The following is a 16157-nucleotide window of genomic DNA, read 5'->3' on the forward strand; positions in this document are numbered from 1 at the left end:
CCACAACTGTGCAGTGAGCTCCCTGGTGAAACAGGGTGGCAGACAGTGAAACAGTGCAGTAGAATGGTAAGTGGAGATGATCTGCCCAGTTGGCCTTGGTAGAGGTTTTGTCCTTTGACACAATATTGCACATGCAAATGAATGATGCAGCCTGCACAAAAGCGAAGCTTCCCTTTCAGACCTTACTTTCCAGGAGCATGTAGAAACACGTATTTCTGCCTCTATATGTGTTGGCATTGCAGACATTCTGGCTTATCTCTTTTATCTCAATCCAGCGGGGACTTGCAGAGCAGTACTCCTCCCAGATCCCTGAGGGGCCTAATCCATTTAGCTGTGCTCAGAGCATGATAGCGCGTATTTGAAAGATTGGGCTACAAACACATAGCAGCCATGGAAACATTCTCTAAAAAAACAAAGGTAACAGTGGTAGTCCGATGAAACCTAGCGGGCATGTGATTTTTCAACAGGCTGTAGGTTGACCAAATACATTTACAAAGAAATGTAAAAAGGGTGCAGTAGTTAGTTTACCACTTTGTCAGAATTCAGTGTTGTGCTCTCCTGCAGCTAGAGCTTCTTTTTGGGTAAAATTATCTTTCAGCATAAGCAAAACAGCACTTTTTCTCCAGCCAAGTTTACACAAATGGTTAGCAAAACCATTTGGCTGATATTCTTCAAGTAACTCAGCCTGAGGCTGACAGCCAGCACAGAAAATTTCATCCCAAAATATTAAAATTTGAGGTAGCTTTAAAAGCAGAAAAAATACATCTGATAATGGTGAACACCTGCCAGCCTTTATAACAGGCAGTACTACCAGTTCAGCACACGTATCTTTAAATCTGAGTAGGTACAAATCTGAGTATGTACGTCCCGAGATATATATGGGTCCTTATATAGATGATTCAGTGATTGGTTTTGCACAGTATTAATATAGGCTTACATATTATAATGCAGTTTTTGCTTTCACTTTGATTAATCTGGGATAAAAACCACTGCTATTATGTATGAGCACTTTCCACCTGCAAAACTAGTGAAAAATTGAGAATCATCTGAAACCAGGTTTTTGATGTACTAAGATGAGAACATATGTATAAATGTGGAATTGAAGAAAGCTTAATGCAAAGTTTCTCTTTTCCACAATTAGTACTCATTTTATTTATTCATGAATGCTGTTAATAAAATATGTAGCAAGGGAGAAGAAGATTCCATTAACGAGCTTCTACTGTAATTAAAAGATGAATTACCAACAACCACTGATTTATTTTTCTCATTTGTAAGAGGATATCTTTACGTAACTGTGTCCCTGATGAATGCCTGAATTGAGCCGACTGATGGCCAAGTGGTACCTTCTGGAAGGTGTGCTGGTGGGCACAGCCCCCAGAGTGCTATGCCCAAGAGTACTACTAGTCATGTTCACACTCTGCCTCCAGAGCTTCCCCAAGCTGTTGCCTCTGTCTTCTAGTTTTAGAGTACTGCATATGTTGTTCCCATGCTATTGAGCCTATTGTGAAGAGGGGAGACAAGTTCTTTACATCAACTTAGACTGAATTTAATACCAAACTTAAGACCAACTCTGCCTCTAGCAAATAAAATAGAAAGCAATCACCAGTGAGCATTATCAGTTGTTACCCAGGAGAATCCAGGCAATGCAGAAGGGAAGAAAAGTAAAGAGTTTTAGTTCTGTCCTCTAATAGAAGGAATAAAAGACTAATACCTGCAAAGCCTTGATAGCGAAGTTGAGAACTGTTTCCAGCAGTCACGGATCCATACCAATTCAGCCCGTCTTCTTTGCTCAAAACTGTCCAACCTTACTTATGTCTTCTGCACAACTTTTCCTCAGTCCTCAAGAAGAATTTTTCACCTCCACTTTAGGTCCCCTAATGAGCACATTGTCTTGATGGACACACTGATACTATTGAAGAAAAAAGTGACTATCCTTCCTCCAGCACTGCAACTTTTCCTTGAAAAGCCACAAACTTACTTATAACTTCAGTTCTAATGCTGTTTTGTTTTGGTTTTAATCTTTTACAGTCTTTGCTAAGCATACGTGGTTCCCTGTTTTCTCCAAGGCGCAACAGCAAAACAAGCATTTTCAGTTTCAGAGGTCATGCAAAAGATGTAGGATCAGAAAATGACTTTGCTGATGATGAGCACAGCACTCTTGAAGACAATGAGAGCAGAAGAGATTCGCTCTTTGTTCCAAATCGACACGGAGAACGGCGCAACAGTAACATTAGTCAAGCCAGTGTGTCATCTAGAATGGTACCAGCCCTTCCAGTAAACGGGAAGATGCACAGCAGTGTGGATTGCAATGGAGTAGTTTCTTTGGTTGGAGGACCTTCACCTTTAACTTCACCGGCTGGTCAGCTTGTACCAGAGGTAATTAGAAGTAAATCAGTAATTATTACAGTTTTGTTCAGGCATGTTTTTTTCTCTTACTGCTTGCCTCTGCATGCTTTATCATTTGTACAGCTGTGAGAAGTAACTTGCAATAGTTTCTGAACAACAGAATGTAGAGGAAAAAAGTCCTCAACCTGCTGTATGAGCTTCAGTAAAGTATTATGTTCTCCCTGTCTTCAGCAAGAGATCTGCACATAGAGAGAAAAAAACCCCATAAATTGAGTTTGACAATTTCTATATAGTTTCACCTCACCAACAAAGGTAGACATTTGATATATAGCTAAGGATATAACATGGGAGTATGCATTGGAAAACATCTGCAAAATTAAGAAGAATGCAGTTACTATTCCCATGACAATTCATAGAAATACCCCTTACTGAATTTATTTTGAAGAAATTTTTCTCATAACTTTCATAAGAAAAATACATATAATTTCTATGTATCTTTGCAATTACTTTACATTTCAGTCCCAGTTTCAGACTGCTGTAAGCTAAGATGTTCTTTCAAACTTTCAAAAAAGCAAACTTTTTCATTGATAGTACTTTAGTACGGATTCACTATGGCATTTTTGTAGCTATAATACCACTGAAAAATATTTTCATCATAAATAAGTATTGAGATTTCACTACTTCTGTTACACATTTCTTTTTACTTTTTTGTTTCTCTGCTATCTTGATATAGACTTTCATACCAGAAATTCAGTCGGATTACCACAGACGTTATGTGCATATACTTCTATTTCAGAAATACTTTCACTTGAAATTAGTTATTTAACTCAAGAGTCTTCAGTAAAGAAATAGTACTAGTGAATGCTTGATTTAAGAACTTTTTAATCCCACTCCTGTGTTTAGACCTCTAGGCCACACTCCAGAAGAAAAGCAACTCAAAGACATCTACTTGCCACACATTAGACACATCGAAATCAGAATCAGGCATTATTGCTTTGAAAAGATAATTAGAAGCCATAAAAAACAGAAAGGACTTGCAGATCTATTGCAAGAACATATCAAAAATTCTGTATGAACATTGCAGTGGGTGAGAATTAGGTAGAAGAATTATTAAATGTGATTTTTATTTTTTTTTCCTAAAAAAAATTCCAAGCACACTTATCAGGTTAGGAAAGCTGTGCATAGTATTAAAGAGATAATGAATTCCTAGAATTATATTCATTTTTCTTGTAGGAAAATTACTTTCTTAAATAATGGTTAACTTCTTTCTGTGCTTGCACTTTCATTATTTAATATGTCTAGCTGTTGGAAATTAAGGTGACAGGTTCCAATTTTGATCATTTTTTCTTAAATGAATAATCTTCATTAGCAAAAAGATACCTAGCAAAATTTTTATTCATGCAACCTGGTCTGGTGGCAGATGTCCCTGCCCACGGCAGGAGTGTTGGAACTAGATGATCTTTAAGATCACTCCCAACACAAACCATTCTACGATTCCATGATTTAAATAAGAATCACCTTTGGTCTGACATTGCCTTGGTATGTTGTCCCCCATTTGATTATTTATTTGCAGAACTGTACAAAATTTCCACTGAGTTCCTCAATAAAGAACAAAGTAATTCCTACATGAACAGAAAACTGCAGTATGTAAGAAAAGTATAGTGTGCTGCACAAACTTGATTTTGATTATCACTACAATACTTTTACAGTAAATATTGTTAATTTTTGTTGAAAAGGATGGTTTAATTTCTCAGTATTTCATTTACAGGGCACCACTACAGAAACAGAGATAAGAAAAAGAAGACTGAGTTCTTATCAAATTTCCATGGAAATGCTAGAAGATTCTGCTGCAAGACAAAGAGCAATGAGTATAGCCAGCATACTTACAAATACAATGGAAGGTATTTGATGCATTTTATCTGACAGGCAATTCAGTGAATTTCAGCTAAATATAGGTACAGAGCAATTATTTAAATAATTTCCTTTGTAAATGTAAAACTGGACAAGTGAAATTACTGTACATCAGATATAGAAGGCTTTTGAGCATTTCTAAGACCATTTACACATTCTAAATGCTTAGTCATTTATTTTTTTGTGGAATCTTCCAAATTATTACTCTATTGAGTGGACTAACAGACCCAAAATAATTATAGCTAAGGGACTGCCAGATCCCCAAACAAAAAATACAGGGATTTTCTTCCTATATCAACAGGAAAAATCAATCAAGATACACAGAAATTGCTATGATAAAGGCAATGATGTTCTAGGACAGCCATTTTCCTTAGATTTAATATCTAAGCATAGACAATAGGAAACTGGAATGAAAAAGATAGTTTCAAAGAAAATAAACAACTATAATCAGCTCATGGCAATGCACATGAACTGCCTTCCTCAAGCATTGCTTAAACTTTCACACGTAAGTATATCAAATATAAAAAAAACCATTTTCTATACAAAAAAGCATGCATTGTAAGAACTGTTTTGCTTACATAATGGAAACTGAGTACACTCACATTGCAAACATATGCCATTAAAGTACTTTTATAAACTTAAAGGATCTATCTACTGGATACTGGCACAGTGTGACAGCTGCTGCGGTCACACAAACCCTGAGGATGTCCTACAACACATATTCTAAAAGGACAAGAAATTGCCAATAAAATTTACAGTGTTATTAAGATTAATTTAAGCCATCAATGAAATATACCTTTGAAAGTGAGTTCTGAAGCCCTTTGCTCTCAGATAAAGAAAGAGATACCAAACCAATTGTAGTCAGAAATATAAGGTTTATATCGCCTATTTTCTCCTAAAAGTATTCACAAACCATTCTCACAAACATGTGCCTTTCTGAGTGTATCTTCTTACTTTAGTGCAAGCAGGAACTGTTGGTACCTCTTGATTCTTGGTGCGCAATTCTTAGCTCTCTTCTCAGGTAGAAAGGATATCTCCTTAGAGGGTGCTACTCTTTTCTTCCAGGTGAATACTTTGTCCTCCCATTCTTCTGGACAGAAAAAAAAACATGTCAATATTATAAAAGACTTTCTCTACTGACGATACCCTTTTCTGCCTGGAGGCTACAGTCAGATGTAAGGGGAGATCTTGCCAGTTTTGATGAATTCGAGAGCTGTGGCAACTGACCTTTTAACTTCCTGTAATTCCACCCAGACGGGACAATATTAGACGCAAAAATCAATCCACTGGTCGTCAAAGTGCAGAACTTAGCCCTACATCCTTATTAGCAAATACTCTATTTCAGCATGTTTTCAAGGCCAGGTTGGACAGGGCCTTGGGTGACATGGTCTAGTGTGAGGTGTCCTTGCCCATGGCAGTGGGGTTGGAACTAGATGATCTTAAGGTCCTTTTTAACCCAAACCATTCTATGATTCTACGATTCCATGTTTGCTATTTTAGCAAAATCATCTAGAAGCGTCATGATGATGGAGATTTCCCTGTGCTCTAAGCAATGTCTGAAAACTGACAAATTTCAGATTTGGGTTGATGCCACTATGCAGAAATTTTATCAAAACAGTTGTGTCTGCTTTTTATGTATTTTATAGTTTTAAGTATTTCTCACTTAAGCAAATACCAGTCTTCTTTCTGGGCTGCTCTCAAACATCCCATCACATTAGAGATCCATCCTTTCTATTATTAACTTACTAGAAGGTACTGTTCCTCTGTAACCTTGACAATATTGACAGTGAAATGGAAGAAAACACAGTTTGTAAAGATTCTAATTGAGGGCAAAGTTGTTCTGCTAATTCTAACATTGTTCTGTTTCTCAACTGATAGACACCACATCTGCACAAGTCAAGTGATAATTTTTAAAATAAGAAAACAGGCATTCTGTATATTAAAAGTATTGACTCAGATAATCAATGATAGGTAAGCACACCAAATTATTTACCTGTTATGATACTGTAGTGGATTAGTGTAGTAGCAAATATAATGCTTTTAGTAGCTCAAATCAAAATATGTATGCATATACTCAACACAAAAAAATTATATTTTATGAAGCTTATACAATTTATGTACATCAGCTGACAATGGAGTCATGTTAACTTTTAATATCCAAAAGACATCTGCTGTAAGCAAGTCAACTAACCTAAACTAAATGTCTTGACTCTCCCTACTTTCATGAGAAAGAGATAAACACATTTCTCTCTTTACATAGATGTGTGAGGTGATTCATTCTTTAGCGATAATTTCACTGTCTACTGATTGTAGAGAAGCTTAAATAAATTAGATGCTTAACTTTAAGATGGCTAAACATAGATGAAGGAAACCGCACATTAATGTGAGCTGTTTATTTGAATGATTTAATCTTTTTACATATTTTAAACAAGAACTTTCAGAGGATGTAATTTGGATATTCATTGTTTGTTAATATTGGGGTTTTTTTTTATTTTCTTTTTCAGAGCTTGAAGAATCCAGACAGAAGTGCCCACCATGCTGGTACAGATTTGCAAACACTTTCTTGATCTGGGATTGCTGGAGTCCCTGGTTAAAAGTAAAACATGTCGTCAATTTAGTTGTGATGGATCCATTTGTTGATCTTGCTATAACTATTTGCATTGTTTTAAACACGTTGTTTATGGCCATGGAACATTATCCAATGACAGAACAGTTCAGCAGTGTCCTTTCTGTGGGGAACCTGGTAAGTGGTTTGTTATGCACTACTTGGTGTAAAAATAACCTTTTCTTAAAGAAAAAATGCACAAATGCATTGCATTGGTTTTAAGTTTATTCCAGGTTGGTTTTTATAATCAGTTTAGAAACTGTATATATGATTTTCATTTTTGCTAAAGCCTTTAAATTTCATTAATCTATTTTCTAACTACTATAATGGTATAACTGAACCTGTCTAGAAGTGCAGTCTTCACTGGATTGTCAGATTTCTTGATGGTCTACCCTGGGCTTTTTTTAAAAATGTTATGGTATATTATCTAATTTTTACCAAAGTATTTATATTTCTTCACATAAAATATTTTTCTTCTGTGAGAATTTGATGAAATATTCAGATGTCAGAATTTCCCTTTGATTTATTTTCAGTTACACTACTTTTCCAAGAAAGGAAAGTACATTTCTTGTTACCAGTAGTCCTTGCTTTTTTAGGTAACTAAAAAGCACTTAATAAACTGGAAGATTATTATTTATTCTCTAACAAAAAACACCTTGTATCTGTAAGTTTATTAGTTATGCCCTTCCTGATTTTAAGCTGATCCAGAGATTTAAGGTTACATGTAATTCCTTTTCTGAGCAGATACCTAAATGTGGCATTACACTCAAATAACATTGTCTGTTTCTCTCCATTTGCTTCTAATGTTCAGGAAGCAGAAGACAGAACCTTGCAACTGTTTCAGAAGACTCATACATTTTTAATCTTTTGCCACCACACATAAGTACCAATAGTTTACGCAGGAGAGGTCTGGACGAACTGACACAGCATGCAGTCCTGAAAATCAAAACCAATCAAGTGTTCTGAACTAATCACTCAAAAATATCAGTTTTTTTAAATCTGCTAATGTTTAAATGGAGCAATAGATTTCTCGGTCAGAGTATGCTTTCCTTATATCCTTCTGACTTTTTTAAAAAATAGAACTAAAACTGCACTTACGACCTACGTGTTCTTGTGTGCATTATGGTTTTCTTTCTCTTGCACAAAGATCTAATTACTGGGATATTCTTATACTCATCACAGTTTACAGAACACTGTATTTTAAAATGTGGGTCTGCCATATTTTTAGAAGTATTTCTCTCCAAACATTTATACTTTCAACTTTGTCTGCCTTTTCCCATCTCATGTTTATTTCTTCTACTCTTAAGCTAGCAGCAGTCATATATTTAACTACCTTTGTAACAAACCAGTATCCTTAATTATGACCATTATATATATTCAGCGTATATTATTCCTGCTAAAATTCTCTGTTGCTCACTGTATTAATCTATTAGCCTTGATTCTGTGATTTCCATTCAAAAATATGTTAATTTACTCTTTGCTTGTGACATCACGGTCTGTTTGAGGATAAATTAAATATGACAAATACGACTCTGCCTTTTCTGTAGCATTTTAATGAGAAGGAAGAAATAGTTCTAAACCACAATGATTCATTTTCATATTACTAAAATCCACTCAGTATTCAAAAGTCCTAAGTAATTATAAGAAAACTTGAGTTTAATTCTGTTAAAATGTATATTTGTGAATTTGGGGTTGCAGTTATGCTCAAGAAAAAATAGTTTGTGGATGGAAGGGGTTATTTTGTGAAGGAACTATTTTTAAATGAAATGTTTTTCATTGCCTTTATACTATTTTTTTGAACAAATATGACAGTTTTGTCCAGAATAATCTTCTTTGTTTCAGTCTCTTTACCACACATAGCAATATCTGTTCCATTCTTCTGAATATATGGTAACATCTCTCTTACCTCAATTTAATAGTAAAGTGTTTCCTGCTGTACTTCCAGTTTTTCAAAAGTATACAGCTTTTACACTTTGACAATGGTGAATGTTTCCACAACATTATATCCACCTCCTAATCTTAAATTAAAAGGTAATCATGAGTGTAGTTACATAGTGTTGTAAAAAGTCAGCTTTGCTTCCATAAAGCTCACCGTAGGAAGACTGAGGACAAGCTGGGTACAGAACTGTCACAATGGCAGAGTATGCTGGTGTACTTTAATAGGCTTTTTGATTACCTAGGATATCCTTTGAGTGTTGTGCAGAATATTGATATGTTTTTAGTGGTTTTGCATTATGCTCCAAAACTTCCTTTTATGCTGCACAAACCACTAATCAATACTCATTCCAAGAAATTTAAATGGGTTAAATTCTGGACATTAAAATTCTAAGGAGCACTGATAATTTCACATTTGGCACTTTGAGATATTTCAAAGAAGATTATCACCATGAAGCTATTTTTCCCAAAAGGAAATAGCTGTCACACAGAAGAGTAGCTGTGTGTGAAACCTCTATGTCCTTACAAAATGCTTAGTGCAAGAAACTCCAACTTCCCGTCTATTACACTTACAGTTTTCAACTCTGACCTAAAAGACAGACCTTAGAGAGTCTGTCCTTCGAGAGTCTAACTTTAGAGAGTTTCTTCTAGCACTTCTGCTTAGACTGTGAGCAAGGAAAAAAATACTGTCGAGTCTTTTTTTTGCTTTACTTGGACTATTCTCTAGAAACAGAACTGAAAACACTGGATCATACCACATCATCTTCTGGATGGACAGTCCAGCGCATTTCAGTCAAATATGAATCAGAGCTAAGCTGCTGACTGGTGAATAGCTTTTTATAGGTTTATCAAACCCCTGCCTTCCTTTAGCTGTCCTGATTTAGTAATTTGTTTTTAATGATCAGTTTTCAGTGTTTAGAAATACTTCAATGCCATTTGGAGATAGCAGTCAGCTGTTTTTTATAGTGACAGGTAAAAGTAACAGGTATGACAACTCAAGCTTGATTAGAAATATTTACTCAGGTATATAAATTTCTCATAATAACTCAACTAATTAATTACATTTTGTTTTAGGTATTCACTGGGATATTCACAGCAGAAATGGTACTAAAGATAATCGCCATGGACCCTTATTACTATTTCCAAGAAGGCTGGAATATTTTTGATGGTATTATCGTTAGCCTTAGTTTAATGGAGCTTGGTCTTGCAAATGTTGAAGGATTATCTGTTCTTCGGTCATTCAGATTGGTAAATACCTTGACAATTAAATATCTGAATGCAATTGTCTCAGGGGAAAAAAAAAAAAAAAAGTGATGATTTCTGTAAAAATTGCCAGTATTGTGAAGATATATACTTATATGGCTCACACTATTTTTAATATATACCTAATTTGCAAGCCATTTTTGGTAAGGACAACTTAAAGGTGTTTGTCAATTGATGTCCTTTGATATGTTTTGGTATCAAATTATCCTATTGATATCCTATCCTACTGATACCTTTTGCCAGCACAAGACTAAATGCCACCTTTTTGAGAATTTTTTAAATCTTCGTTATACTGATTTCATCAAGATCCATCCAAGCTGACTATCTCTGAAAATATACATATTGCCACCAGCATAAAGAATCGTAACATATTTAGTCTTTTTATTGTGAGCATTACTGTATGTCACTCATAAAGCCCCCAAGCAGATCTTCTCTTCACAACATTTATCTTAATGGGCACCAAGAATAAACATTTAGTAAGTTCACTGCATATAACAGAGCCAATCTGAAAAAAGTCAGATTGACTTAAGCATAAAGCTTAAATTGAAATATTGAGCTTCTACTAGAAATGCCTTTTTTATAGCAATTAGCATCATACAGAAGCTAATTTATAGGTGTGTTTACTAGAGGCACAACATTAATGATTTAGAAGTCTGTATTACTAATAGTTATCACATTACTTGAAAAACTAGGTTAATTCTTAACATAGAGAATAGGAAGTCATGACTTAGTTTGTGACTTAGTTTATTAGGACCAATTGCAATGGTACCCAACTTAACATACCACATTTTGGTTACTGAATATTATTTTTAAGTTAGTGTTTATGATTTGAATGGGCATCACAATATCAGCACCAAATTGTTGCTTAAAAAAATTGTTCTCTAAGCCTGGAAGACTTAATGTGGCACCGAGGGAAACATGGAACCAAGCCAGAAAAGAGGGTGTAGTGAAGGTGATGAAAAGAGTAAAAACTTCTGAAATGTCCTTAGGAATTGTTCAGTAATCATCTGTAAGTGGATCTTTAAGAATATTAAAATCAAATGTGGTACAAAACAAATTACTTTTTTTTTTTTTTCTATGTGCATCACTAAGATGAAATGCTGAACACTGCAGTTTAGGCAAATAATCCATGTTCCCTCCTTTCTATTAAAATAATAACATGTTCCTACTGAAGAACAAATTAGTCTACAGAAACTGATATGCTTTTTTAAACTACTTGGACCTAGCTTCTGTTGCATAGCTAACACTATTTATTCCTCTGCATTTTTGTTTTTCAGTTGCGGGTTTTCAAACTGGCAAAGTCTTGGCCAACTCTAAATATGCTGATTAAGATTATTGGCAACTCAGTGGGGGCTCTGGGGAATCTGACCCTGGTGCTGGCCATCATTGTGTTCATTTTCGCTGTGGTTGGGATGCAGCTGTTTGGGAAAAGCTACAAGGAATGTGTCTGCAAGATCTCCAGTGACTGTGAACTTCCACGCTGGCACATGCATGTTGTATTCCGAGTGCTGTGTGGAGAATGGATAGAAACGATGTGGGACTGCATGGAGGTTGCAGGCCAAACCATGTGCCTTATTGTTTTCATGCTGGTCATGGTGATTGGAAACCTTGTGGTACGTGATGAATGTTTTTGAGCATTCAATCTGATGCAAGATTGCACATAAGTTACAGCTAGGGAATGAGAATGTCATGATTCTGTTTACAATTAAAAAATAAATCTGAACGTGCTAGATTTTGGATAAAAACACAGAATGATAGTGTTTTCCCTCTTTTCACTCATATTCATATACTGGAGTACTCTCAGTATGGGTTCAAAATGCCAAATCAAACACCCTATCATAAAATAGCTGCAGCTATTTTAGAGGTGCTGTTTGAATCCAAATGTCTTCCTTACTACTCTTGAAATAATAAAGTTTATGCTGCATCAGCATTTGGGCAGCTGCATCTTCAGAGAAAAAAAATCTAGCTTTCTTACACCCATTACAGCTGATTCCAGCACTTCTAAAGTATAATGTAGCTGCTCTTAATGCAGAATATCTTAAATGTAAGTATTGAACTTTTTGGCCTGTTTAGGTATAAAACCCAAAAATAAAATACAGCTTCTAACTCAAAATTATAGAAGAAACCTTTCTAGAAAAATTTTAATTCAAGCCAACAAGTTAAAATGCCAAAGGTTCAATTAGTAAATATTGAACTAGTGAGAACTTGCTAGAAATGAGGATTATAACTGGAATGCACCATTTTCAATTTTACTTTAAAGTGTTGTTTACTGTTAATCCTTGCAGTTAATTCTGATATGCCTAAAAACTATATTTCATTAACTGTCAAAATTATTTTCCTTTAGTGATATATTTTAACACAGTTTAATTTTTTATAAAATAGAATTCAAAATGTTCTTATCCTAGTTGTCTACATGACCTTGCAATCTTGACATTATATCAGCAAAAATGTGCAGAGCCCCAGATAGTTATTTATGATCAGTAACCTGCTCTACTACTTTTTTAGAATCATAGAATCATTTAAATTGGAAAAGACCTTTAAAATCATTAAGCCCAACTGTTAACCTGGCACTGCTAAGTCCACCACTTCTTACGTGTATGTATTTACTCTACAGCTGTATTTTCTCATCTTTTAGGTATTGAACCTATTTCTGGCCTTGCTGCTGAGCTCATTTAGTTCAGACAACCTTGCTGCTACCGATGATGATAATGAAATGAACAATCTCCAGATTGCTGTGGCAAGGATTCAGAAGGGAATAGATTATGTTAAAAAAAAGATACAGGAGTTCATCCAAAAAGCCTTCATTAGAAAGCAGAAAGCTTTAGAGGAGATCAAAGCACTTGAAGAGTTAAACAACAAGAAAGGCAGCTGCATTTCCAATCATACTGCTGTTGAAATAAGCAAAGATATGAATTATCTTAAAGATGGGAATGGAACCACCAGTGGTGTAGGAACAGGCAGCAGTGTGGAAAAATGTGTAATCGATGAAAATGATTACATGTCATTCATAAACAACCCAGGTCTCACTGTGACAGTGCCCATTGCAGCTGGAGAATCAGATTTTGAAAATTTAAATACAGAAGAATTTAGCAGTGAATCTGATATGGAAGAAAGCAAACAGGTAGGATTTTTTGGATCTTAACAATTACATTGTTATGCATTTATGTATTTAGAATTGTTTAAAAACTGTCTTATCCCATGTAAATACATTTTATATTTTAGCATTTTATGTGATGATAATTGTAAAAAATATTACCCTGCGTGATGGTATACTAGTGGATCCTTAGAGTTTACATTTTTAATACTCTGTTAGCATTTGGCAGATGTATAACTTTAAATATGATTGTTCCTTTAACAATTTTATGAGGTTTTAGGACTAGCACACTTTTCATAAAGCATTCTTTCTGTAGTACCTATAATGCGATCAGGATTTATAGAATCAAACTATTGTAGAAGGCTAAAGAAAAATTAAATTTATACAGCTTTGCATATTCAATGAGATGTAAGTGGAGAAAAAAAATATATTTAGAGTAGTTCTAAAACTGAACCCTGAGACATCATAAATCAGTGATGTATTCTGGATTATCTAAAAAGTTTTGTGAGTAATATTCTTACAGATTTTGGGTTCATAGACTATGGCTGGCTGAATTGAAGTAATCCAGATACCAACCAATGTCATGGTAAAGCAGTATCTCAAAATATCCTTGAGTGCAGAATGATCTTGTAATATAGATGCATCTGGAAACAGTTTACGGGAAAGCCTTATGCTATTATTATTGTGCAAAGAGACTAAAAAACCCCAGAAGCCATGTGCCTCAAAATATAAGGGGCTCAAATACCAGAAGTGATCATGAACAGGTTGTAATGGTATTTAAGGAAAACTCTGTCTGTTGGAATAATGATCAATGACAAGCTAATAAATGCATTAGATTTAGCTAATTTAGCATTTAGCTAATAAATGCATATAGCAGAATACAATCATATTCAATGCCATTAGAAATGTAGGAACCGTGAGCTTTAAGGGATAAAGACCATTGGTAAATGTTTTCAATTAGATGAGAAGCTATGATGTTATGTGATTAACTCGTTAATACAAAAGGGTTTGTCTACCATCAAGAAAGCTCTTCTACAAAGAAGCCCTGTGTTCATGACTATCATAGCTGTAGAGCTGCCGTATTTGGAAATAATGCTGTTATCCTCAGCAACAGCAAGCTACATCACATAACATTAATGGATAACCATGATCCAATTAATCATAGTACATTTGTTGTTTTTTGGGGTTTTTTTTCTAAAGAACATGAAGAAATATATAAAGTGTGTGTCTACTTGCAACTGCAAACAAGGTTATTCTGCCTAACAACCATAAGATTAAGAGCAAGATATTCTATCATCAGACTGAGTTGCTCAGTTATAAGACAAATATTTTTAATGCAGATGTATAAGATAGTATAGCAGTAGTGCTTTTCCATGACAATTTAAGAATATAAGAGATACAGGAAGTGTAAAGTGATATAATTTATGTGATCAACTAGTAAAAAAAAAAAAAAGTTTTCAGAATGACTCTGGGTCTGAAAATCAAGTATTTTTCACATAAACTGTTGTAATAAAAGTTGCCTTTTCCATTAGCAAAAGATTCAGCAAAGACTTCTAAGTATTTTCATGTATTCTGATGTTCTTTAACATGACATTTTACTAACTTTTTTCTGCTTTCCTTCTGGGTATTTTCAATAAATACAGTGATGAGTGCCTTCCAAGTAACTCCACCTTATGAAGTTACATGCCTAAATGTTTCCTGAATATGTGCTTTAAAAATGTTTGTAATATGCATCAGAAAGTTGGTATGTTTATAAGCTATGCAGATGCTAAATGTGCAGTTATGTGACATGTTAGCCTCGGCAGCAGAGCTGGCTTAGGAAGTTCCGATCCACACTTGGCTCCTGTTCCCCTGGTAGTCTTTAGCACTTTCACTGCTACAGTGTTCGTGGGTCTGTTTTATCAGGCATGTCACTGGAGTGGTGTAAGTTAAATAACCATCCCGTAGGTGCATTTGTTTATTTCTTCTTTAAAAGAGATTGAATGATTCAGTTTACAGCATATTGCCATATATTCTATCAGAACAGCTGAAGACAAAACAAAACGCAGTGCAAAGGCAGAAACTCCTCTGTTTTTTAAGTGAATATATAATGTAAATACACTCTAAGAAAATGGAGTAAAAGCCCTCACTGTTCTGAGAAGTTCTAAATTATACCAGTCTCAAGGTGATTTCACAAGTGAATTTCTCTGTTCATTCCCATCTTTGCTTGGTTCAGGCATCACGCTTTTTCTTCTAAGGCCATCTTGAAGTTTCAGGACCATAATAAATCAAGAGGGATTTTGCCTTGTTTTACAGACTTTACATATATCTGTATGTCTTCAGGAAGAGAAACCAAGTCCAAAAGTCTCTATAAAGAATTTGAAGGTGAAAATTTCAGGTGACTGTGGGAAATCTCCCAGTAAATGATGGATGGTGTTTATCTTAAGAACTTGTGCAGAAATTTTCAATGGGTATAGGATAAATTTAGGATTTCCGTGGAGCCTCAAGGTTTCTGTAGAATGTAATAATCACTACCATTGAGAAGCAGGAGCAACAGTGCTTCCCTCAAGTTCTGCTCACACACAGCTATTTAGCATTTAACTGTTTAACAGCTATTTGTACAGTAAAAGTGTGAATGTTGTGAATGGTATATAATAAGACAGGAATTTATTACCAGTATCCTGTAAATTGTTAATTCTGTATTACTTGCAGTTTCTGTTCTGGTTTCCTTATTCCATTCCTTCTGGATGATTTTTAGGGGAAGTATTGTATGCTCTTTCTTTTAATTGTGTGTATAAAAATCCACTTTGATAATATATGAACAAATGTTCTGGTGTGTGACAGGAATTTGTGAAGATTCCCAATTTTCTCCTACCAAGTCAACAGTACTGTTGAATCTTTTGCTGCCTCCTGATTGTCTCTGGAGAAGTATATTGGTGCAGTGTTTAAGTTACCTCTCTAGAACAGCATACTATCATTTACTTTATTTTGCCTCTCAAGGGGTACCACTGAGACAACATTCCT

General features: G+C 34.9%; 1 protein-coding gene across 1 annotated transcript in view; it reads left to right on the forward strand.

The window, feature by feature from the left end:
- LOC104402124 (sodium channel protein type 3 subunit alpha) overlaps positions 1 to 16157 on the forward strand; it is a 38088-nt gene that overhangs the window by 12721 nt on the left and 9210 nt on the right. The window contains exons 11-16 of the mRNA XM_010009913.1: positions 2029 to 2376; positions 4115 to 4247; positions 6762 to 7000; positions 9872 to 10045; positions 11338 to 11673; positions 12696 to 13181. Coding sequence (XP_010008215.1) covers positions 2029 to 2376; positions 4115 to 4247; positions 6762 to 7000; positions 9872 to 10045; positions 11338 to 11673; positions 12696 to 13181 — 1716 coding nt within the window. The remainder of the gene's footprint in view (positions 1 to 2028; positions 2377 to 4114; positions 4248 to 6761; positions 7001 to 9871; positions 10046 to 11337; positions 11674 to 12695; positions 13182 to 16157) is intronic.

Source organism: Nestor notabilis, unplaced genomic scaffold, assembly GCF_000696875.1.
Source record: "Nestor notabilis isolate BGI_N333 unplaced genomic scaffold, ASM69687v1 scaffold13602, whole genome shotgun sequence".
Classification (NCBI taxonomy): Eukaryota; Metazoa; Chordata; class Aves; order Psittaciformes; family Psittacidae; genus Nestor; species Nestor notabilis.